The sequence below is a fragment of the Puntigrus tetrazona genome, chromosome 22 (genome assembly GCF_018831695.1).
Source record: "Puntigrus tetrazona isolate hp1 chromosome 22, ASM1883169v1, whole genome shotgun sequence".
In the NCBI taxonomy this organism is placed as follows: domain Eukaryota; kingdom Metazoa; phylum Chordata; class Actinopteri; order Cypriniformes; family Cyprinidae; genus Puntigrus; species Puntigrus tetrazona.
Window position 1 is genome coordinate 10,270,697 of NC_056720.1, and position 26,017 is coordinate 10,296,713.

Sequence of the window (26,017 nt, forward strand, 5' to 3'; positions counted from 1 at the left end):
AGTGGAGCAGAACAGCAATGGCAGAGCAATTTATAATGACGAATACAGAGATTCCCTTGCCAAAAACAATTACACTGTACCTTTTACAATGCATGAATGAGATGCATTGCTTATTCATGATGCCAGACTGATTTGTCACGGCTACAGTAAATAAAAAGTGTACATTCAGTTCACGGCATTCAAGCGCAATTTCTTTTTACACGTTAAGGTCTTAAAGGAATAGTTCACACAAATATATGTTTGGATAACAGATTTTGAAGCATGTTTCAACTGCTTTTGTCCATGCATTGAAAGTCATGAAGACTTGTGTATAAATAGCACGGCCATTTGATTCAGTTAACAGCATAAGCCATTATAGATGCTATATACTATATTCAATTTAAGTGACCACATGACTTTTAAAATCGCATTTAGGCTACATTCATGAGAGCGGAACATGGATACATTAAGCACAGGGTTCTTAAGAGCTTATAAAAATTTGAAATTATCATTAATCTCCTCGGTGGAGCTTAATATACCATAAATGATACACTGAATAAAGCTTGTAGGTAAATGCAGATGTTTAAAGTTATATATCTTTGGCAAATTACGGTTAATTTTCTTTTCTCTTTTTGTTTAAGGCCATGAAATACAGGGAGGTTTGTGATGTTGCATATTGTTAATGTAATGACTGAGCTAAATTTGATCTCCACACTTGTGGTAAAAGAGGCACTTCATCACAGATCTGACAGCTTAGTTTTGCACGCTGGGATACATCAACCCAAACTGGGCATGTTGTGAAAATGTGATTTTTGGCAGACTGCTGCTTTTGCAGGGTTATTATTAGAGGTACAAATCTGACTTTTTTTGTCAGTTCATAAGTTCTGGTTCAGTTGTATCGTTCAGTCAATTTAGCTTTCAAACCAGTGCCCTTGTCAGTGCACAATTCACGTCTATTAATCGGTTTTTGAGCCCTAGAATTTGAAAGAATGCCACATGCAGTATTTAACAAGAAGCTGCGCGTGCCAACTTTACAAAGGCTTGTCAAAAAGGGACGCCGCCAAAAAAAAAACTTCAAAAACCAAATGAGCTGCACCAACAGCTGGAGCACTAGAGGAAAAGTCCATAAAATTATTTATTTAAATTAGTACAATATACATTTCAATTAAATAACCAGCGCAAATAAGAACACTTTCTTAATCAGTTTTTGAATTAAATTAATAAATAATAAGTATGTAAACATAATCTTTTCATTTTAAGAAACAAATACATTTTGGTAGATTGAATAAATAATTTAAAAAAAGCCTATCGACAGTTGCAAATAGGGTAATATCAATAAAAGATCTTATTTATTTAAAAAAGTACTGATTTTAATAAATAAATAATTGTAAAATCAATACCATACATAAATTTGGCTACAATAAATGGTACACTTTGCAATATGATAAAAGCCACTTTGATTTACCAGTACATGAATATTAATAAATGTCTAACACTGTTTGCAAAACCATATACAGCTAACAGCGTGAAAATTCACCATTCAAAGGGTTCTACACTGTAGCGAAGTGTTGTAATGGAGTCACGTTGACTGAATCACTGAAGAATCAAATGCTTTTCAATCCCTGCAGCCAAGCAAATCTAGAATGTCTTTATAAATTATTCTCTTTATAAAACTTAATTCTGTTTGAAAAGATCTGAAATACAATCAAATGTGACTGCATGTTCAATATTATTAATTGAACAACTGTTTAAGGAACAGAATATTAAGTCTTTATATCTCAAAGGTCTTTATTAAGATGCACATGCTACCCAGAATTAAAGCTTTATTGATTTTTTTATGACGAGCAGCATCCACTTGAATCCTCAGTGGAGTTTCATCCACTCTATAGGGATGAGGGCCACACCAACTTCAATGAGAGCGAGCTGTGCCAGCATTCACTTTGAAGTGTGGCCACATTTTCAACCGGGCAGATCCCAAATGCTGAGAATCCTTTTGACTGGGTGGGTGTGTGTGTGTAGATAGAGCCTTTTTAGTCAGTGACAGCATCTTACTTCTTAATAATGCTGAGTTTGACCTTCCTCTCAGAGAGAAGAGACAGCAAACTGGCAGGTCTTTTCCAGTTACATTTTCAGGTTTCAGCACCAGTGGTGGTGAAATTTCTTTTAAACAGAAAGAGAAAATACTGTTCACATGAGAACATTAGTTGCAATGATGTTTCGATTGCCTGTTTCAGCATGCCAAAAAGAACACATGGTCAGGCTGGTCAAGTCCTTTTGTATGGTTTTGAGCCCTTGTCCATTGGTCAGACTGGGAGAGCAGCTGACTACCAACCAAACCAGCTAAACAGAAGCTAAGTTTCTAAAGAAAAGCTGCTTAAACCAATGTTGTATGATTGAACTTGGTCTGCTAGCATGGCCATGTTGGTCTTCAGCTAATCTCTCAACTGACCCGTGCCGGAAACCACTAAAACTAAAAATTTGGTCTAGCTCGACATTGCTGAGAAACAGCTAAGATGAACCAACCATTCTAGGCTTTACCTTAAGCCTAGCCTCAGGTCCCTTTCCTCCCCATCAGACCCAGCCAGCCTTCACTGGTCTTAGGTGGTCAGCTTGACAAGTACTGAAAACCTATCTAAAAACAACCAAAACCAGCAAAGCATTAAGTTTGAAGGCGGGCAGCGTGCTGATATACTGTTGTGCTACAGGTGTCACTAGTTCGAATCCTGACTTTTTCCGATCCACGCCTGCTCTCTCTCTCCCACTTCCTTTCCAGTCAGCTCTTAACTGTCCTATAATAATAAAGTCAAAAAACAATAAAAAAACTAAAAAAAGAAGATACATCACCAGGTACAGCCATTCTTCGGTGGTTTGCTGATCTTAGCTGTACTCCCAGCTTGACGAGTGATAAAGACCTAAATAAAACCAACTAAGACATATTGAGACCCACAACCACCATATGTCCTGTTATTTTTCAGAGATCTGCCTGTTGACCCGTGGAAGACGAACCGCAAGTGTGCGGGCAGACACCTACTGCCGGCTATACTCACTCTCTGTGGACAACTTCAATGAAGTACTAGAGGAGTATCCAATGATGAGAAGAGCATTTGAGACAGTAGCCATTGACCGTCTTGATCGAATAGGTAAGTCGGCTAGAGAGTAGCATTAACATGTAGCATTGTACTCTCCATACTAAAGTACATTACTGGTATACAGCCCAGAATAATTGTGTTTGGATATCCATTGGTCACATCTGTGGGCAGATTTGAGTCCCCTCCAAAATTTGTTTGTCTTCGCCACGATTGTTTTGCCATCTTTGGCTTGTGTCCTGAGCACATAAACACGCAATTTGCCAAGAGAGGCAGGCCACCTGCCCTCCTCACCCTCCTCACCCCTCTCAGCATCCTCTTTCCTTATCTCCCAAGGTCAGTGTGCTGCTGATGTCACTCCCTGTCACATGACCACCTCAGTTGTTTACATACTGGCCATACAGCCACCCCACTCGCCGTTGTTGCCATGGCAGCCAGATTCCATAAATGATCAGTTCAGTTTACGGAGGAGTTCAGCTCACAGATGCTTTGCTGAAGAACATCTACTACCACAGTCTCACATTCAATGACCTGTTGCAACATCAATGTTGGCTGTTAATTTTAAGAACATCAGTTGTTTATTTACTATGGGAATAGAGAGGTTCAGTCACAACGTCAATTGCCAGAAGGCTAATTCGCCAAGGGTTCTCTTAGTAACTTCCTGTGGGCTATTAATAAATATGTTCTAATATAAGGTTACTAAAAAATTTTCCTTTTTTGCTTTTAAAACATGAATTAAAAATAGTTCGTACCTGAATCGTAAAATTTGAAACAGTAAGTGTGTGCTATAAAAATATAGGTTGCTACATAATAGCAGTGCACCTTGTTAGCTCAAAATGGTTTAAAAATGTACCTTGGATGTACTGCTTTAATGTTGTACAATAAAACAAAAAATTGCTAACACAGAGTCCTCCAGCGACAAGCAATTTGTGTGTCCACACTAGATTCGATGTGACAGAATCAATCAAATATCACAGCCAATCAGATGCGTGTGTGGGTGGGCTCTCTCTGGTAGAGAAATAGATAAATTTATAATCTAATTCATAAATATTATAGGTAATATTATAGCTAATTACGGAAATAGAAACAGTTTCTAAATAAAAAATGAGCTTGTCTCTGTCGTGGCTAGTTTGGACAAAAACATAGATAAGACAGATTTTCGTGGTTCACGGTGTCGTGTTGCAGGTAGTTAGGATGACGCTAAAATGCATGTTCTCCTGGGTTTTAGAATGGCAAACTGAACAGCTCTGTTCAACATGACAAAATCTCGGCTCAAACCATGATGAATGCCATAAATCTGTGCTACACATTGCGTGATATGTGCACGTGGAAGACAGCTTGGTGAAATTGCATGCTCAAACCATGAGTGATAGTTCTAAGTGTTATTTGTATGTGGTACTGGAGACGGAGGTGAGAGAAATTGAAGGCGATGTTGGGGCCCTGCCAGCAGGAGCTGTGCAAAGGATGTCATTTTAGCTGCAAATTGTCTTGCTAGCAGCAGGGTGCAGGTGATAGGCACACGCCATGTCGCAAGTTAGTGTTAGCGCTGCCGTGACTCAGCACAACGACACCAGTGCCAGACATTATAGCTTCCATTTCACTGGAAATCTCAGCAGGGATCTGGGGTTTGTTGTTCACAGAGGACTGGTTGACCCATCAAAATAGTCTGAAAAAGCAGTCATCAGAAAAAAATCTACAGGAGTTCACTGAGTAAAGTGCAAAGATCTATCTGAACAAGTTCAGTCAACAGTCAAACCATAAGACAATAGCAGAGGTGTGCAAAACTACATATTTTTTACATAAACAGCATAAATATACTGAATTGGGGTTTACTTCATCCCAAATGGACACATTCTTAGAGGCCATTTAAAAAAAGATACACTCTTTTGTTCAAAAATAGCAGGAGGGAGCGCAGTGGATTGGAACATAAAATTGACATACCCCCAGTATACTGTTCGGGAGCCCCAGAAACTATAGCCCATCCTCCACCTGGATGACCACTTTCTCGCAGAGTTTAGTTTCGAACACCCTTAGGTTTTTTGGTGGTTCAGATGTGTTTAATTAAGAATACAGCTACACTTTGCTTCCAGGAGGAGTATTTGACACCCCCAGAGTGTAATTTATCCTTTCTCCACACTGCAAGTCTAGCAAATTTCCATTACTTTTAGCACCATATAATCACTTCACCTGGAAAATGAGACAGAGATTAAGTATGTTATATTGTTTTAGATTGAGCTAATGCTTCATTGTGTCTGACAATTACTAAATGCACTGAGCCTAATGGTGTAGAGCAGTGGCTCTCAATTTTAGTCCTTACGCTCTGCACATTTTCTAGGTATCACTTCAGACGTCTGTTCTAATTGACTCTAGTGCCTTGTCAAATGTACATCAAAGGATATACCACCATGATTCCAGTTCAAAGGGATCATATGTGCTCCATTCAGATGGCATTAAATAGTTTGAGACATGATTTTATATTGTATTGAAGTACATTTTAAGAATTTAAGTATATTTTGACAGTTCTTCATTCAACAGATTTTCCATGTTTAGGGAGTAGGGTACAATGAACACTGTGTAGAAACCATGTCAGTTAGAACACAATTCATGCATGGAACTCACTTTTAACTTGCTGGTTGTCTGAATCAGGTGTGTTAAATAAGAGACATGCAAAATATGCAGAGCAGCGGCACTCAAGGACTGAAATTGAGAACCGTTGGAGTAGATTTTAATGGGTTCACTGTAGTAAGAATTAAACTTTTCAGTTGTTGGTAATATTACTCTTAGAAATCCTACCTAGTTAACAGATATTTTTTTTTGTTCAAAGCTGGCTCGAAGGTGCAAAGACAAAGCAATAACTGACCATAATCTGTATCTTTCAGGCAAGAAGAACTCCATCCTGATGCACAAAGTGCAACACGATCTTAACTCTGGCGTCTTCAACAACCGTGAGAATGAGATGATCCAGGAGATTGTCAAGTATGATCGGGAAATGGTTAAACTGGTTAAACAAGGGGACATGCAAAGGCCCAGGGCCATGTCTATGACACCTTCAACTCACGGGAACCTATTTTCACCTTCTAGTCAACCCTCCACAAGTTCTGCCATTGCTAGCCTTCAGCAGGCTGTTGCCATGAGCTTTTGTCCCCAGATGGGCAACCCTCTAGTGGGTTCTGGGGCAGTCCAGTCTCCTCGCATGGTTCGGCGCTTCCAAGTGGTCCAGAGCCAGACGCCCCCAGGCTCCCAGTACTCCACCTTAGCCCTTGCTTCTGCCCTTGCAAGCACACCTATCCACAGCCCTCTGGCAACTGCTGGTCGAACATTCCAGTATGGTTCTAGCCCCCCAGGTGCACCCTCAGGCTCTCAGTTATCCCTTGTACAGCAACACGTCCCCAGTCCCACACATCGACCACCAGTCCCCAGGAGCACTCTAAGCCAGGACGCCCGAGCCCTATCTGCCTCCCAGCCCTCCTTACCCCATGACATTGTGCAGCCAGTTGCCCCAAGCCCTCCCCAGTCCACCAGAGTCTCCTCCACTTCCATCGGTCCTCCTCAGAACCTCCCAGGTCCTGCTGGTCTTAGAGGAAGTATCCCACCAAGAATGGCACTACCCCATCAAATGTCTGTAGGTGCATTTCCTCCTGCCTCCCTCCCTCAGATGAGACCCAGCTTGGATTCAGGACAGCCCAAGAAGGATTCAATAATCAGTCTCCCAGAAACTGAACCACATCACGTCAGATCTAGGTTATCATCAAATTTGTGACCACAATAGAGTCGGTGGGCTCTGTCTGGGTCAGGAATGTGTGGACTCTCCTTCACCAAGTACTATTCCCGACCCCCTGTCACACCTTTGAAATTTATTCTGAGAATGTATGCGGTGTGACTGGCCATAAGGGCAAACAAACCCTCGAGACTTGATAGTACAAAATGAACATGTCTGTATCATTCTTACCACAATTGGAACTTTTCCATTTTACCTATGATATAAACATCAATGTAGCTTCCACCCTCACAATTTGCCTCTTTGAAATGGTTTTCTTTATTGTAGCTGTTCACAAAGATTACAAATGTACCACTCCCTTTTATATACTGTAGTTCAAACAATGCAAACTGATGTGTGTCTGAATACCGGTACTTAGCAGTTTGCTTCCGATCACAATGTAGGAGCTTACTCCCTATTAACATGAACCGGCTAGATGATAGATATTTAACCTATAATGCACAATATTAGAATTGTTCTAGAAAAATAATGTATTCAACGGCTCGATAGTCCCAAATCGGTTTCGAAATGGGATGTATTCTTACTGGAACTGCTGTCCATGTATTTGTCTTATTCCTTCAGACCAAAGTTGGGCCAAAGGAAAATGTTGAGATTCGATGACATGTAAAGGTGTGTCAAATGAAATGAAAGGATAAAAACAAATATAATTTTGTTGCCTTGATTTGACTAAAAATACTGTGTGTGAACATACGTGTGTGATTTTCTTAGCTGTCCCACAACAGAGCACATTTCACTTGATTTAGCGTTGGGACAATTAAATGAATCAATAGTTTCCTAATTAAGGTTCATGGAAGTGAATACCACATACATTTCAAGCTAATTATGCTGCTGAAGTATGAAGTTTAACAACAGGGAGAATCATTTGCCCTTATCTGGTGTATTCAAATGCATTTAATTCTTAATTACAAAGGACTTAAGTAGCTTTGTTTTTAAAGGTCAGATTTCATTAATCAACTATTTATTTAAAAGAAAACAAAGAAAAACCTCACAAATGAAACGTATGGATATTACTTAATGGTCAAAGCCTAAGCAGCAGGGACTGCACATTTTAGAAAGAGAGTGAGGTTATGTGAGCGAGTACATTGACGATGATTACCTCCTCCTCAGAAATGTGATGAGATCCATCAGGCGACGTGTAGACACTCCACTATCTCTTGTTTTGGAGCGCTAAATAACTTGCTCGCCATGGCTACCAAATTAGGTCTGATGTCCTCTCAGTCTTTGAATCCTTAAAAACCTATTTCTATTCCATGGTTACTTACCATTTCACACCTTGAAAGAGACTATAGGCTGCTCCTTTTTGCTCTTGGCATCATGGAGATGAAGCCAATGCGTGAATTGATCGCTTTAGACTTCTAAAAAACTTCGAAATGGGCAGATGGTTGAAAATAGCATCAGACTGTGCGCATGCAGGGTGTAAAGTTCATTTTTGATTACTTTGAATAGAGTCATTATGTCTTTCCCTTGTAAAAAATGAGTTTTAAATGAATCCCTGTGGACATTGCTGTGCACAAACCAGTGCCGCCCCATAAGCTGATTTAAAAAAAAACAAAACTTATAGCTGCTTTTAATGATGCACATATCCTCAGTTTTATGTTGCACCAAACAGATGTTGATTTTATTCAATATATGCCAAGTGTTACTTTTTTGCCAAATTCTAAGTAATATTTCAAGCAATAAAGTTTACAATGTGTCCATGAGAAAAGAATATTGGAGTTATTGTTCAGTTGAAGTTCTCATTAACAAAACACACGTTGCATAACGTACCATTAAGTTTTACTATGCATTATGGTAGAGGAAAAAATGTTTTATGTTATCTTTTACAACTGTGCATACGTTTAATTTATCGTCATTTGGCCATACCATCTGTGGTTATTTTTCCATGACTACATTGATTAAAGAGCCATGTTTTTAGCAGCGGTTCTGCGGTTTTGTTTGAATAAACATCTTGAGTCATCTCAAGACTTACTACTTAAAAAACAGTGTTCCCTTAATTAGTCTATCACAAGAGCCTGGGGTTGTGTTACGGCTCTGCGTGAAATAAAGATGTATAATGACAGGCCCAGGGTCAAATTTACTTAATGTTTAATTAACTTAATGGAGTTCATTACATCAGGTCTGTGAAGTTTGGTCCAGCATATCTTAAATGCAATTTTCTTTGCTTAAGAACCTAAATGGAAGTAACCTACAGCACCATCTCTCGTCACCAGCTATAATCTTCCTCAAATATGTGCAAATCAAGTTTTTTTTTGGTGTCATACTGTCCCCTGAGAGCCTGTCTGAGCTGACAGTTATTATGGTTTCAATACAATTTAGCATTTGTCAGACAAGAAACCACAAAAAGAAGCAAACGTTAGACTTTTGTTAAGTGCTCCTGTATGGAAGTCCCTCTCTTGAACTTCCTCTGAGTTGACAGCATGTCAGCATGCTCAACTTGTGGTCAGTCTACTCAAGATGCTGAAAGACGTGACACGGTGAACCCTTGAGAGGCATCTTTCCCTCGGAAGGCATCTCTGTGACAACTTCAATCAATCCACCATGAACGCACAGAAAATGTTTATTACTGTGGTATTTAGGTATCGTGCTTTAGAAAATATATATTATATATATATATCTTTCAGTTCCATTAGTAATGTTTGGGTCGTAAAGAGCAGAAGTAGTAACTACATCAACTAAAAAATAATAACGAATTCATCTAAATGACTGCATCTAAGTCTAGCTGGCTTTTATCTCTATTTTAGTCACAGCTTCTGAGATGGCCACTTTAGTCATTGGGCTAAAAGTTATCTGCTCATCTCATGTCCATTCATGTGCGTCTTACAAGGCAATGCTGTCTATTTGAGTTCTGTTAAAGGAAAAAGCTTACTGTAGATGCTATTGGGGAAAGCAGCAAGCATAAAAAAGGGACGACAAAAACACGATTTACTTCACTTAAAAACAGCTAGAAATGCGGATCTTCCAATCGATGCAAATATCCATTGCATAAAAATGTATTATGCATTCATTCATCAATTTATATGCAGTAGCCCACAGTAACGGTTTAGCAAAGTGATTTACATGATTATAAAAGTGCCGCGTCTTTATGAAAATGACATTCCTCTTGTTGGTCATTGCTTTAAGTGACTTCTCAGACGGTTTCTAGAGTGTTTGAGCCATCTTATGAATGATTAAGTGGAGTTTCATCCAATCACTATATTCGAGAGCAATCTTCGCTTTCTCATTCAAATGAAATTTGGATAATGTTGAAGTGTTTGGTTGACAACAACGAAAAAAACAAGAAATGACTTGTTTAGTGATTTACATGATTCAGTACTGATGGATTCAGCGAAGGATTCTGTTCAAATTATTCATCCATAGAATCAGTTCAAACGAATCACTTGTTTATCACACTAGTAATTGTGCTTTAGAAAGACGTTTATGTGAATTAAAATACAAAATCATCTCTGATTAGCAGTACATTCAAACTGTGCGTTCTTTTTGAGTGAATCAGTTCATAACAGTCAAACTCAAGCGCACAAAACATTTCTTGCTTCATTTTAAGTAAAGCAAGAAATGACATGCAGTTCGGTGAATCAGAGAATAGGATGATTCATATCATAGTGATTCATTCTATTAAGGATTTTACATTTTTAAAGGATTTGTTAAATGGTTTAAACAGGGTTTGTGAATATTTTTTGAGCGAATCATAGATGGCCTTATACTGGCGGTTCCCAGCAGGCGCACATTGTCAAAACGTTGATATTTGGTTAGATTTTGGTTATGTCTCATGTCGGTGTTAATCAGCCGATGTCGCTATTAGTTGTTTTTATCAATTTATTAACTGTTCATTAATACTACACTTTGTTATTAGATCGCAATTTAAAATACAGGTACAAAAATAATATTTTCACATTAACACCAGTTTGTGCCAGATTTTTAGTGTAGCATATTAAGTACTAATACACATTTTAAAGCATAATTATTAAAAATGCGTAGCATTACTCTTTCACTACCTAAAAAACAAACTTACATTGTTATCATTTAAAAATGTCCAATATTTCAATGCATTTAAAAATAGTTATTTTACATGACACTATTTTACAAACAAATATAAATTAACGCGTCCAATTTTTATTTGATGATTTGATGTTACGACAAAACTCGACCCGACTCAGGTCCAACTGAATTTCTTTCTCCTGTAAATCTAAAAAAAAAACCATTGGCTGCTAAGTGTCTTAATACACTATGTGGCGGCAAACAGCTTTAAGCCCATGAGCTATTATTATTGTAAGGGCAACTTCCCACGCAGAGGTTGTCGAGATGTCAGGAAACGAGCAGGTCTGTTGACGTCAACTCTCGTGTAATCAAGTGTGGCCTTGCATTCAATCGGTTTTGTCTTCGCACTGCCCTTTGTAACAAAACTCTTTCAAAATCCAGAAAACAGAAAGAAAAGCTGCTGGGTCTTGAAATTTCAATAACAATTAACCTTTCGCAGACCCGGAGTGCAAAAATATCGATTTTATTTCGCGCCGCGCGCCCCGTGTACATTCTCCGACAAGCACCCGACGGATCAAAACGTCTCTGATCATTAAACGCAGTCATTAAGTGCTCTTAAAAGAAACGACGGCACGAGGTCACACGTCACCCAAAAGTTTGCCCAAAAGGTGCTCTATTACCATAAATATCCCGCCGTTTTTTTTTGTTTTGCTGGCTGTGAATGCGAGAGCCGCCAGCTGCGGGGGGATGCTGGGAGTAAATCATGTCCAAGTGGAAATGTCAGAGAGGGCCTTTCAGTCGGGGCTGCCTTGAAATCGATGAGAGCCAGAATCATGTGGTTAATCAGCCCCGCGTTAGCACTCAGGAGTGAAGGAGCGGATCGGAGCCCCGCCGAGAGAGCGGTCTCACTCCATACCGAGAAGAGCGCCCGCACACAAGGGCGACTCCTGCTGTTCGCCTCCGCCAGAACTCTGCTTCAGCGCTTAAGTGATGTCTTTATGATAATATGACAAGACAGACACACACACAAACTCGCTCACGCACTCTCACTTGTCTACCAGATCAACCAATCCGGTCTCAGTCACGCACTCTTTTCCATGTGGTTAAAAGCAGCAATCTGTTTTGATGAGGTCTGTGGAGGGCTCTCAGCCTCCTGATGAAAGCTGTCCGTCAGCTCACGGTCCGCTCCTCAGCTGAAGAAATACACCGATTCTTTCACCTTTTCCAGGTTGAAATCACCTACAAGAGAGAAATGACATGATTAGGGTCTTTTAGGAGGGAAAGCGTAACAATGAAAGCCCAACAGTTGATTTTAGCACTCATTTAAAGCATCAGTATACACAAGAGCCGGACATCTGAACACATTTTATTTTGTGATTAACACGGCTGTCAAATGATTGATCGAATACAGCGTGTTTACTTTATCATCTATATATGAGTAAAGACCCAGGCACGTATATATATTTAAATATGTTATGATTATATATTTAATATAAATTCTATCATACATATGTACATATAAATATTTTTCAAATATATGCTGTGTCTTATTGTCTATATATACACAAACAGTAAAAATACACGGTACACACATATAATGTTAACAAAAAAAAAAAAACGTAATCGTTTCACAGCATTTATAGGTTCATAGCATTTTATCAAACCTAATTTTAGTCTATATAAATTTTGTCTCTAACGCTCAACAAGACTGCATTTATTTGACCAAAAACACAGTAAAATAGCAATATCGTGAACTATTATTTTAGTTTAAAATAACTTTTCTATATTAATATATTTTGACATGCAATTTATTTGGATGGCAAAGCTAAATTTTTAGCAGCCATAATTCAGTTTTGAAAACAAGCACTTGCACCGATTATTATTTTTTTGCGTAAAACGTGATGCATTACAGCCCTTGATGAATAAAAAAAGTTAAAAAGAACAGTATTATAAATGTCTTTACTGCCATTTCTGATCAATTAAAGAACAGCAAAATTATTGTTAAATATAGGTGAAAAAAAAATACAGTGACCAAACAAATGTACATTTCACATAAATTACAAACACACGCTAAAATTTGATAATTATGCTGACCATTTATTTGCATTTGATTTACAGCATTTATTGGCTGCATTAAAACATTACATGAAATAATATTAATGCATTATTTAAAGCGACCATTTTATATTTTAAAATAAACTCTTAAAAAGAAACTCCGACACTATCACTAACACCGACGATTACTTTAAAACGTAACAGATTTTATTTTTATTAAGCACCTGTAAATAATTTCAAAGAAGCGTAGAACCCAAAATCAATAAATACTAAACTATTCAGGCATATTAAACAATACCACGCCACTCTCTTTAATCAACCCATTCGACTCTAATCGATTGCATTTGTTCTCGAAAACACGGAACGAATCCCACAGGAGTTATTAATATAGATAAAACTGACTCGTGCAAACAATTGTGGGTGGTCTGCTTGCTTGTGCGCAAGACGTCACCTTGTTCTGAAGAACAGAGCAGAGCAAATCAGGCCTGTGGGACACACACAGATGGACACACACTCCTCGGGGACACAATTTCATTAGTGAAAATAAGAGGAGTCCTGGAAGAACACCGAGCGCGACTCCTGCAGCACGCTTATCGAAGCCGCAGAAATAATATTACAGAAATAAAATCAACGCGTGCATCACCGTTACGCGGCGGATGAATCATCTTATTGCTCGTTTTTATTGACGCCTCGGTACGGTCTCCGCTGAATCAGCGATTTGATGTGCCAGATGTGTGCGATTCCGCTGTAAATGTGCCCATGATGTCCAGTGCGTTTCCTTCCGGGCCCGTGTTACGTAAACGGATTAACCAGTCGACAGAATTAATTGTCATCAGTTTAATGAAATCTATCTCGCTGATGAACATAAAATCACACGTGGGGTTCTGCGAGACGTTATGCAACGGTAAAAAGCTGCCTTAAACCTGACAAGCTGTCAATCAGATGAGGACAAGTCGCCCGTCCTTTAACTCACCTGTTTGAGGAACACTGTCCAAAAGCTGGGCCATCTTATGATACTCTTCAAACTTCTTTGTTTTGGATATAACCCTGTGAGAGGGGGAAAAAAAAAACTCGGCTGAACTGGACCATATTATGACATTTATTATACTTTAGGAAACATGAAAAGACAGCTTTATGATGATTTGGAAAAAAAAAAAAAAAAAAAAAAAAAAAAAAAAAAAAACTGTTGCACAATATATAGGCAGCATATAGTTTTTCATTCATGTCTATTTTGAATTTAGTTCTAAGCACACAAACCAGTGTACAAATAGTTCAGCACAATATTTATCAGCTACAACTTAAAAATAATTATTGGAATCGGTCAGAAATTCAACATCACTTCATGGACATTTAATTATTTACAGAGATTTTTTAAATATATGGATTTTAGCATTTATTGTACTATTTCTATCCCTTTTTTAATGAAAGCAAAATAGATTTATAATAAAAAAAACATTTAACAGTTATTTTGCATTATACTTTGTATTTATAATTTTTTTTTAGATTTCAGAAGTTTTTTTCTAAACACAAAACATTTATCCATATTAAGAATGCATGAATTTTCTTTGAGTAATAGATTTGTAATATCGGCCATGAATCGGTTATTGGCCATAAGCAGAAAAATGCAGAAACTATTAATGCATACTATCAAATTTTATATTTAAGTACTCTGTTAGTTAGCATTTGAGTGGTTTAATTAATATACATTTTTTAAAAAAAATCATATTGGATATTTAATGGTTTCTGCCTATTACCAATTCACATTTACTATTCAAGCATTTATCGGTTATCTGCCTCAAATGTAGAAATGACTATTTATCTGCCAATATTTGATATTTTATTTTAAACACAAAGTATTTATACACACTGTTTAAGTGTGTATACATTTTCTTTAAGTATTATAGATTTGTAATATCTGCCATGTATCGGTTATTGGCTATAAACAGAAACTGCAATTACTGTTATATAATGCCAAGTCGGTTTATCGGTTATCCGCGTTAATGATTTATATCTCAATTTTTTATATTTCAAAACAAATAAATACAGCATTTCAGTTTTTTTTTTTTTTTTTTTTTTTTTAGATTGTACTGTTTTTCCTTAAGTACATTACTAGTAGTTAGCAGTTTAGTGTCTAGTAGTTAAATACTACTTAGTTGTTAAAATCCCACAATGTGCAATGAGACTTACGGTGGCCTGCTGCAATATTTCTTTACAAGAAACTTGGACAGATCCTCTAGAATGGGCTGACTGTGCAGAGCCACGAACTGCTCACGACACACCTGAGGAGCGACAAAGAGCACTCAGTCAATCATTATGCACACTAATGTGCCGACTTCAATGCTATCTCTCGCTTCCCCTTTCCCTCAGCCATTTCACCTCTCTTCTATTTGAACTTTCCCATTTTAAGAGGAATCTGTGGTCACAAAGCATGTCAGGGAAAGACTCGCAGACAATAGAGCACTCGCAGTAGGAGAGAAGGATGGGAAAAGATAAAAGTCCAAAAAAAGAGTCTCAATTCAGACAGCTGAATATGGTTTAAGGGAATAGATGGTGTTAAGCTTCAGAAGTTCACGGAGGTTAAGCTTATCTTATGAAGGTGACTGTTAAGTAAGTAAAGCCAGTGAAACAACATGGAAATGATGATATAACTCATTTTGGAGGGAATTATTACTTTTTTTAATAAAAGTGAGATAAAAATTTGTTTTAAAACAGATCTTTGAAAGGATCTTTGTAAATGAAATTAAGTAAATACGCTTTTTTTTTTTTTTTTTTGAAGATAAGTCTAGTTAATGGCATCTTTCCAAAAAATGCTTTAGTTGAGAGGATGAGCGGTATGGCCATTCAATAGCAAAATAACCCATGCTGACAGGGTTGGTTATTGAACATATGGTGAACTCAGCATGCAAACATCTGGCCGTTAAGCTGACATGGTTGGGCTGCTTAGTCATTCCTGTTGAAAGAATATGCATTGAAAATGATCGGCAGTGAACACTCAGTTCCTTACACACCCTGTTCATGATGTCCACCGTCACAGCATGGGTCCAATAACAGTCATGGACGGACACAAACGTCAGACCAGCCCTACACGTTTGAAGAAAACAAGAAAATGCATATACCATAATACAATTAGCATCACATTATTATTATTAAATATTATTATTATTAATAATAATAACAATAATGATTAATAATATTATTGTTGTTGTTGCCATTATTCATAATAATGGCTTGGTATTATAATTGATGTATAACTAAGATGTATTATTGTTAAAAATATTCATTACAAATAATTATAAAATATTAGTATTAAAATTTATATTATGTTTTTCAGTTGTATTACATATATTAATATAAATGCTTATGCATTATTATAACTCATTATACATATATTTTTGATTTACTAACCAAAATAAAAATTAGATCTTGATTTTTAATTCTGTATGAACAAACTCTAATGTGCTTATTTGGAGGTCTACGAGATATAATATGTACTGAAGAAGCAAAGACAAACAATACGGTCTCTTAAATTTTTCCAGTTATGCTACACTTGATCTTTTGAAATAAAATACAGGGCATGAAAACTTGTGACTATACAAAACCAATATTTAATGAGGTAAACTATAATCATATACCATAAGTACATGATTGGTGGTTTGTTGTTAAATGTAAACACATTACCCAGCGTTAAAAGCCCACTGGATTGTGGGATGTAAAAAAAATAAAATAAAAATGAAGTCACCTGTAACAATGAAGTGATGTCAGCATCATATGAGTGGAGTCCAGAGAATGGATAAAATTAGGAGGGAAGGCGTTTTTCTGCTTCATGCTGTCTGGTTTCCTAAAAAAGGCACAAGAAGAACAAGCTCAGTCTTGGTAAGAAGCACACTTGGGTAATTAAGGGCGACGTCGCCATTTTCTCGCTGGGCAACACATACACCTGTAGCGCCAGGAGCCATACATCACTTAACAGGTAGGTCAGTCGTAATTACCATCCAAGACAGAGACACGCAATGAACATAGAGTACCTGCTGAAGCAGTAAAGAGTAAAGAATAATGTATGCGCTTATTACGGCTGAAGATATTTCATTATACTGCTCCATATCAAGGAAAGATAGTCCAGAATAAAAATAGCTACACTTCAAGTCAGATACTCTCAAATTTCATCATGGGTTTGATGAAGTAAACCATCTTCCGTTCCGAACCCCTAAGACCTTCGTTCATATTCAGAGCACAGCTTAAGATATTTTTAATGAAATCTGGGAGCTTTCTGACCCTGCATAAACAACAAGGTCACTACCATGTTTAAGGACATTAGTAAGGATATTGTTAAAATGTGACATCAGTGGTTTAACAGTAATGCTGTGAAGATACGAGGATACTTTTTGAGCACAATGAAAACAAAAGAAATAACGATTTCTGTGCTAGTCTTTGTCTTTATTTTGGTTTTCTTTGCACACAAACAGTATTTTTGTAGCATCATAAATTTAGAATTGAACCACTGATATCACATGGACTATTTTAACTATGTCCTTACTACCTTCATTGACCTTGAAAATAGTAGTTGTGTTGATGTCTATGGAGGGTCTCATTTTTTTATTCTTATTTATTTATTTTTTTTTTTATCAAAAATTTCTAAATTTGTTTTCCATAGATGAACAAGGTCTTACCAGTTTGGAACAACATGAGGATGAGTTATAAATTCATAAATTATCCCTTTAAAATACACCACATAACATAATACATTCCTATTAAAAAAAACTACCTAACTAAACATTGAATGGTAAGGTATATAATATTCATACCAAGTACTCAAGCTATTAAGAATGATCAACCTACAATTTTTAGGCTTCACAGAGCGACACTGTGCCAGAGATAATTTCTGGAAATTCAGCGAGGGCTTTAGGTCACTGGCCACAAGAGAGCTGCTGCCACCCTCGTAATTTCATCATTTATTCAAGTCTCCTCATTAATGAGGGTCTATTCAGCCTCTAATTAGAGCATATGAAGGATCTTTGAATCAGTTTGTGGTCTGTGTGAAACTCCGGTCAGGTCTTCTCTTTTAGCTGTTCTCAAACAAGCTTCTTCAGCTGCATCCCACCTGGAAACTGTCCTCTGGGAAATTAGAGCGCTTCTCTTGGATAAGGTTGAGATTTGTTTCACCACCTAGAAGAGTAACTGACATCTGGTACATTGCATCAGAAGGACATATCTGAAAAACAGCTCCTTCAGCCTGGTCTGCATGGACACCCAACGCCATTTCTCAGAGCCTGAGAGCGATCTCTAATCGCAGTGGCGGCTGTCAGTCTAGCCACGAACGCTCTTGGCCAACTTAGAGAAACGGGAGATCCCTTTTCGGCACCCTAGCTTCTGCTAATGTGATTCCTGTGATAGTCTGTACTTGTATGGTTGTCCATGACAGGCAGAGATAGAGAAATACAAGTGAGGCCCGTCATAAGTGGTGTTTAATCATGTCCTTGCGGCTTTTGGAGGAAGGTCAGCAAGATAACTCCCATCTGAGTCTCCTCCAAGTGTTATTAGCCAAGCTTGGGTAAAGCTCTGCAAGGATTGAAACTGTGAAATGAGGTGATGGTATTAAAACAGCAGATGCTTGCATACGGACTGAACATTTGGGGTTTCGGTGGGAAGCACAGAAGTGTTTGTTTAATAAAAGATGATTGACTTGGGAACATATGGTAAAGTGGTGGTTGACGGTGCGTTTGTTTATGCATGAAAATCTTAGAGATAGAGACGAATAAGCAAAGATACTGCAGCCGTGTAAAAAAAACAGTTACCGGTGACGCTTTAAGGGATATTTCTTGCTAAAATTACAATTCGGTCATCATATATTTCCCCTCTTGTGGTAGAAGCCATTATCTTGGTGATGTTGCTCCACCAAAAAAAGGTAATTTTTGCACTTTCTTGGGATTTCTCTCCCACATTGGTACATTTGTGCTGTTCCCAAAATGACCAGACTATAAAAAAATGCAACATTATCACCAAATCAATTCAAATTGATCCACTGATGGCAGTTGTACTATTCTAACAATGTTTTTCATACTGTACTGGATTCCTTGACGGCGTTCATTACTTGGCAGTTAATGGGACAGTTACAGGTCTCCAGGTTTTCATCTAAAATATCTTAAATTGTGCCACAAAGACAAAAAAAACTTTCACAGGTTTGGAGCAAAATGGGAGTAAGAGATAAAATTATAATTTTAGGGTGGATTACTCATTTTAAACAAAGTATTTTTAGCATAGCATAAAAGTTAAAAAACTTAAAAAACACTCTTATGGTGATATGGATCACTTTTATGGTGTTTTTGTGTCCTTTTAAATGCTTGAAAACTTTACTGCATATTTGCTTTAAAGATCAACTAGTGCATTGTTCAATTATCTTTTTTTGTGCACACAGGAAAAAAGAAAGTCTTTCAGGATTGAAACGTCTTGAGGTTAAACAAACACTCTAAACTATTTCTTTAAAACACGGTTACGTTTAGAAACAACATAGTTCTAACTCAAACAAGCCAAAACATACTTGGTCTCCAATGCAAGTACCCATCAACAGATGATAGAACCAGCAATGATGTAAATTCATTGTTCATTCAGGGTACCCCTCCATTCAGTAAATGACATACAGGATGTGCAGCAGTGACATTTCAACACGAAATGCCACTCTTCTCATCGGAGGGACTTTCTGCTTCTTTCATATCCTCCAGGGGTTTCTGTATATGATAATGAATTCTGGCCATCCATTGAAGAGCCCAGAATAGTGTCAAACATTTGTGTGACACAGGCGCTGCCTTTAGGTGGTCCTGTTACTTGCAAATTTGCTGTTTAAGCACTCCAGTTTAATGTGTTTTGTTGAGTACGGTGAAATGATACTGTACATAACGTACTAAACGAGAACAAAAACAGTACAGCAAAGAACCTATAGAACCTATCACTATCAAAAATTCAAAGAACAGTGTAACAACTAAATTAATGTAAACAGCTTAATTAAGTCACAACACTGCTACTTTAAACCACAATGCAAAATAAATGCTTTTAACCTGTTACTGCTAAAAGAAAAAAAAAAAAAGATTTAAGTTACCTGACATAAAATATTTGTAGTTTTATATCCGCAATATGTTATAAAACTGACTGCATTAAACATGAAATGGCACAACGCAGCAACAACACAAAACTGTTTAGAGAAAGGTATCAGTAAAAGTTAAACAGTAAAAAACCAAAAAGTAATTACATTTAAAAATAAAATGTTGACAGAAAAAAAATCTATTAAGGTGAATGCATTTTAACTAATTCCTTTTTTTTTACTAGATTTTACTAAATCACAATCCATTCTAATCAAAAACGTTTCAATACAATGCATTTTCCTCAAGATTTGATGGCTGAATTATTGTTCAAAGTCTCTTGAAAACATTAAGTGAACAAACTGTATTAAAAATGCCTTATGAATCATGTAAATAATACAAAAAACAAGAAGCCATGGAAATGAGGAAGGAGGTCAGAGGTCAACGTCAACACAGGATAAAAAGTAAGAGAGAGGTACTTACTCACTGGCATCATGACTTATATGGATACTCAGGTTCTGCATGCGGCTCTTGAGCTGCGAAAAAAAAGAAAAGATACTATGAAATGAAAAGCAAACAGATTGTCTGGCAATATCACTGCTTTAAAAATCAAGTATTGCATAGTTTACAAAAGACTCAGTCAGGCAAAAATTGTCTTTGAATGGGTTGCTGGTGTTAAATGTTCTAATTTTAAATGTGACATTAGTTGACCTTTACCCAACTTACCACCTTGACCTCTAATAAAAACCAATACATACAAACATTGCAATCAGTCTCACCTTTTTGCTCCATAGCGGCCTATTGATTATCTTCAAAAACGAATAGAACTTTTAGCGAGTCTCTTAATCTAAGACTGACCAAATGATCTGAGAAACCCCCACAAACTACTAATATTGACACAATGCCATTAAAGAACAGGAGCTTAACCTTAATAAAGGTTGGCATCCATCACCTAGATGCTGAGGTCGGGCTACAACCCATGAGTGAGTGACTGCTCTCGGTATAGGAACTGTCAGCGTCAGGGGAGCTTCCATCACATTACTTCTTTGATTAGTCTCTACGGTGCCCCAGGAGCCCATTCCGATGCGGCTCAATTCAACGGAGAAGTGCAGGATGACAGAGAATGAAGGTTCAGAAAATGACGGATGGACATAAACAAAAGGAAAATGTATAGAAAGTGCTGACGGGGACAGTAGGGTAAAAGGTTTTGCTGGTAATTGGTGTGCAGGTTCAATGGGACATGAAGGGGCAAAAGTGTGGAAAAAATGAAGCGAAACGTGACCATTTTAGATGTCTGATTTGGTGGAATGATGGGGTATGTCACATATTTCAAAGTCCGCTTCTTAAGAGCCACAAGAGCTGAATATACAATCTGCAAGACAAAACGCCTGGCTGGAAGTTTCTAGCAATCGTAAGGACCTCAACGAACTAGCTCAAGTGTGTTTAATTAGAGTTGGAGCTAAACTCTGCAGGACAGTGACCTTCCAGGAAGTTAGTCTCTCCTGGTGTATGGTGTTGCAAAGATTTATGAGTCCATTAAGGCTCATTAACAGGAACAACAAAATCGAGGAGACATTGAGGGGCATGATGGGGGTCGGCCAGGCCTTCTGATGTATAGGGTTAATGTACATCCCTGAAAGCTCTTGGGGAAAAAAGGACTTGCAATATACTCCTAATCTACTGGTTCTGGCGGTGCAACTAAAACTCCTGATTAGGGAAGACAAGACCAAAGCTAGCCATGTTGTCAAGCTGGCACAATGCCCAGACAGTGGAAAAGGGATTCCTATCTAAAGTGCAATGATTCCTGGCTTGGACAGCTGCCTGCGATTTTCCTGTTCTTGAAAAGAAAGCACATTGCAAAAGCTGTATCTCCTTCACTTGTTCTCTAGTGTCCCTTATTGAAGAATTCAACTACAAAAGAGCCTACATCAATCTAAAAGCCAAAATGAGAGTTTGGATTGAGATTTTGATAGTCTACTTTAGACAAATCTACTAACGATAAGTAACTCTGTAACTACATGTCAACTAATTCTCGTTATTTGCAACTACATGTCTACTAACTCCCAGGGTAAACTGTTAGGGTAGGTTTAGGGTTAGTAGAAAAAGTTGACTTACACCTATAGAGTTTCTCATAATCAGTATGTTGTGGACCCATCAAAATAAAGTGTTAGAAGACATCAAGTAGACAGTCTACTAATACTCTAAATACTGCTAGTTGACAGTAGTTGTAAACTTGCATATTGCTAGTAGAATGTCTAAAGTGGACTCTCTGGGATTTGACTGGTTTCTTGCATGAGCATCTTATATTGTATGCCAAGGGGGCTGCACCTAGCTTTCAAGATTCCAGCAGTCCGCAAAGCTGCCACCTCTTTCATTAAACACATCCATCTGAGACTCACGCAGCAAGACTCTCTAATCTTTCAGCATCCCCAAGAGAGGCTTCATACCACTGGTGACCTCTTGCCTGGTTAAGTCCTCAGGGAGTACTCTTGAAATATCCACTGTATTCATCAACACTTCTACAAAAACAACTGTTTTGCTGAAGGATCAATTAAAATGGATGATTCATGCTCTACCACCATGCGCAGCCCTGATCTTTCTCAAAGAAAGAAAACTTGTGGTGCACATATTAAAGCGCCTTGTTTTTGATTTGACTTTCAGACCAGAAAAGTTCAGCTTTGGCCAATTAGCAGGATGTAGAAGTCAAAAAAGTAGCGTTTTGGGTCATAAGGGTTGCAGTGGGGCTTGACATCCTTTTGGGATCAGACTGTAGACAAGGAACACCACAAGAGCCCCCAGGGGAAATCACATTTCCCCTTTTTCCAAGGACATGCAAGTGTTCGGCCATTAAAACAAAGGCGACAAATGATTCCCCATGGCTTTCATCCCTGCTGGTTGTCTTCCTTACAGAATTACCAGACTGTTTTTCCTCAACTTGACGTATAGCCTGTGAAAGAAACATTTCAGCCTCCAAAAGTGACCCCTAAACTGATTAACAGCAAACAATCACATTAGCAAGCTTTACTGATGCATATCCCAAGTCTGGTTCCCTCCCAAGTGTAATTTCCTTTCCCCTATCAACAGAAACAGTGCTGCATAGAGACTGAATAAATACTGCAGATTTTACCCTGGCTTATTTGTTTACTTTGTTACGACGGCATTACACTCCCATTTCCCTGGCATCTAATTAATTCGCCATTTCCCATGTAAAGAAAGATCAAGGGTGGGTTGCTAGAGATTGAATCACAGAGAGGTGACCTCAGATGAAGTGTCTCATTGATGCAGCATGAAAAAATGTTTCCTTGATTACATTTGAAGTAAGGGGCTGAGATTAATACTGATTTAGATTTTAAGAGTCACACACAACTCTTCTGAGTTAAAAACACCCAAATAAGTAAAATAAAACTTCTCCCACAGAACCTATGTCAAATAGTAAAGGAACACTCCATTATTTTTTTAAAATAGGCTTAAACAGTTGAGTTTAAATCAGACGAAAAGTTCTCATTTTATCACAATCGTGTATGTATTTAGTAACATTTTATCGTAAGTCTCGTCTACACTCCCAATGTCATAAAAAATATAGCTAATTAGCTAATATATAGTTTTGTTCAAGAGCTCCCTCTACTCAGGTCATATTTTTGATATAAAAAAAAAGACAATTCTTTCAAAATTCATCAAATAAATAGAAACCCACTCAAATAAAGCAGCTAATGGGACAGTCACAAGCCTCATGTTTTTTTTTTTTTTTTTTTTTTTTTTTTTAAAACATCTCGAATTGTGTTCCGAAGATGAAGGTTTGAAATGACACAGGAGTATGAGATTAATGACAAACTCTTGGGGTGGAGTTCTCCTTTAAGTACTGGTTTTAATTTTATGGTAACTTTGGGGTTCCTCTTTAGAAGGAATAAATAGCCACAGTTTAATTTTAATGAAAAGCTCAAATTTGCTTAATGCTCCTCACGTATCAGGTTTCTTAGACCTTGTCAAACAGTTGAGCCTCAATCACAGCAAAAATCCTCATTAGCAAACTGCACTGTGCGCGGAAGGCCCAGATACCTTAAAATCACGAAGCTGAAGATTTGCCAAGCCTGGCAGACTACTACGGGTTCCCCTCAGACAGAAATAACCCAATATGCTAATGAAATGAAAACTTTAATAAAAGAGATAACCAAAAAAAGGAACTGTAAAACTCATCCTTTACACAACACCATTAAGGGTCATTAAGATCCATCATGCAGGTTCATCTATGTAGGAGATGGTACGGCGAACGGGTGGAGGTAGAGCTGGGGCTCGGAGGTGATTAATGGGGGTCTTGATGGTGTTACATTAATCTGGTCAGTGTGACATTTACTGGGGAATTGCAAACCCCTGGTGTGACCGCCTAACGTGTCTCCATAGCTAGGTGAAATAAATATAGATTCACTATAATGCTCTAAATGGTGTTATACATGATCAACCTTTGACCTTGACACAACACTTCTGAGGATAAAAGGGTGCGCCGTTCATGAAGAATGCGTGTGGTTATGGACCTGGTGGCCTATGTAATATATCACAACATGGACCACCTTCAAATGATGGCAGCATGCATCCAAACCTTCATTAAAGTATAACATACAAGAGGGATATGCAGGTCTTTGAAGGAAGGTACAGAAAAAGGGGCATAAGCACCGTCAAACTTCATACATTTCAGCTAGGCTGATGCATTCATGTATTAATTTGAATATTATTGTAATTTAGCAAAAACATAAGCACTTAATACATAATATTGCCATCAAACAGTCAGCATTCACATGAGTACAATTTTAACTGCTGAATGCCATAAATGGCCTTCACACATCCTGCTCAGTGAAGGAAAAGGGCTTAAACGGTGAAGAATTTATGAGGCTGCTAATGATGACCTTAATCAGAAATTCCATAAAGGTCCAAAAAAATGTGATGACCTAAATTCTAATGGAAATGGTTTTAACAGTTCAAAATACATATTTCAGATAATATTAAAATTCTTATTATTTCAGTTTACTTTGACATACTGTAGGCTTTAATAAACCCTGAAATATACATTTTACAATAATTGTATTATTGTAATTTATTAAATAAAAAAATCTGGCCACACTATGGTTCAATTCTTGGTATTAAGAAACTTCAGTATAATCTTAATTTGGTGCTTATTAATAGGTAGTAAGGTAGTATGTGCTTTATGAGTGAAAATTACTAAAGTGTACCAAATATTCAATAAAATAATTTTTAGTAAATTTGGGGTTATTAATAATAATACCACAAAAAAATGCCATTATATTTGCTGTAGGCGCTGGAAAGTCAACATCTTAAAGCATTTGGAAAAGAGAAAGTGACCCTTTGACAAAGCAAAAGCCAACGAATTGCACCTTTACAACAGCAGAAACCCACCGAGGACAACACGGGTCATCAGGGTGCTTTCCACTGCCTAGATTCGTGCACGAGAGGGATGAAAGCGAGAAGGCCAGGCACATGACATTACACATATTCCTGGGAGTGAAAGAGGAATGAATGGGTTTGTTTCTTCAAAACTGCACAGAAGTAGAAAACGGGCACACCCTTGTCATTCAGGCCCAATGACATCAGCTGTAAAGTCATTTGACTTCCAAAGGCAGGGAAATATTACCAGTGTTTGCATATTCATTTAAACACTGCAGAAAAAAATCAGCACATTAGTAATAATAGGAAAATGGGCGTTTCTTGAATGAACTACGAGCACTTTTTGCCAATAGCTTTTTAAAAAAAATACCAAACTTGACAAAGATTGGAGAAATTACCTTTCATGGTTCATGGAAAAAAAATGGTAGCATTTAATTTTACTGTTACACCTATTAATTGCTTATTTGCATGCATATTCCTAGATTATTAGCCATTTATTAGTGCTGATTAAGCACATATTAATGCCTTATTCTACATCCCTAATCCTACCCAATATTTCAACTACCTTACTAACTATTAATAAGCATTATTAAGTCTTACCTATTCCAACGTGTTAACAATTGTTTCTTTGCAAAACTGCTTGTACCATGTTTATAACCCTAAAATACATTTTAAAAACA

At 37.5% G+C, this 26,017-nt stretch overlaps 2 protein-coding genes across 3 annotated transcripts in view; one reads left to right on the forward strand and one right to left on the reverse strand.

Annotated features, from left to right (window-relative positions):
- hcn2b (hyperpolarization activated cyclic nucleotide-gated potassium channel 2b) overlaps positions 1 to 8,757 on the forward strand; it is a 28,587-nt gene extending 19,830 nt beyond the window's left edge. Inside the window, exons 7-8 of the mRNA XM_043223057.1 lie at positions 2,955 to 3,119; positions 5,945 to 8,757. Of these exons, the coding sequence (XP_043078992.1) occupies positions 2,955 to 3,119; positions 5,945 to 6,825 (1,046 nt within the window). The 3' untranslated portion in view covers positions 6,826 to 8,757. The remainder of the gene's footprint in view (positions 1 to 2,954; positions 3,120 to 5,944) is intronic.
- A 2,568-nt stretch (positions 8,758 to 11,325) lies between these two features.
- The window catches only part of polrmt (polymerase (RNA) mitochondrial (DNA directed)), a 39,642-nt gene continuing 24,950 nt past the window's right edge, over positions 11,326 to 26,017 (reverse strand). The window contains exons 15-20 of one of the 2 annotated variants that reach the window (XM_043223055.1): positions 20,427 to 20,479; positions 16,613 to 16,711; positions 15,882 to 15,954; positions 15,061 to 15,152; positions 13,847 to 13,920; positions 11,326 to 12,057 (exon numbers count right to left, since the gene is read on the reverse strand). In XM_043223055.1, coding sequence (XP_043078990.1) covers positions 12,008 to 12,057; positions 13,847 to 13,920; positions 15,061 to 15,152; positions 15,882 to 15,954; positions 16,613 to 16,711; positions 20,427 to 20,479 — 441 coding nt within the window. In that variant the 3' untranslated portion in view covers positions 11,326 to 12,007. Of the gene's footprint in view, positions 12,058 to 13,846; positions 13,921 to 15,060; positions 15,153 to 15,881; positions 15,955 to 16,612; positions 16,712 to 20,426; positions 20,480 to 26,017 lie in introns of those variants that run through there. The other variant, XR_006247701.1, reaches the window with a different exon arrangement.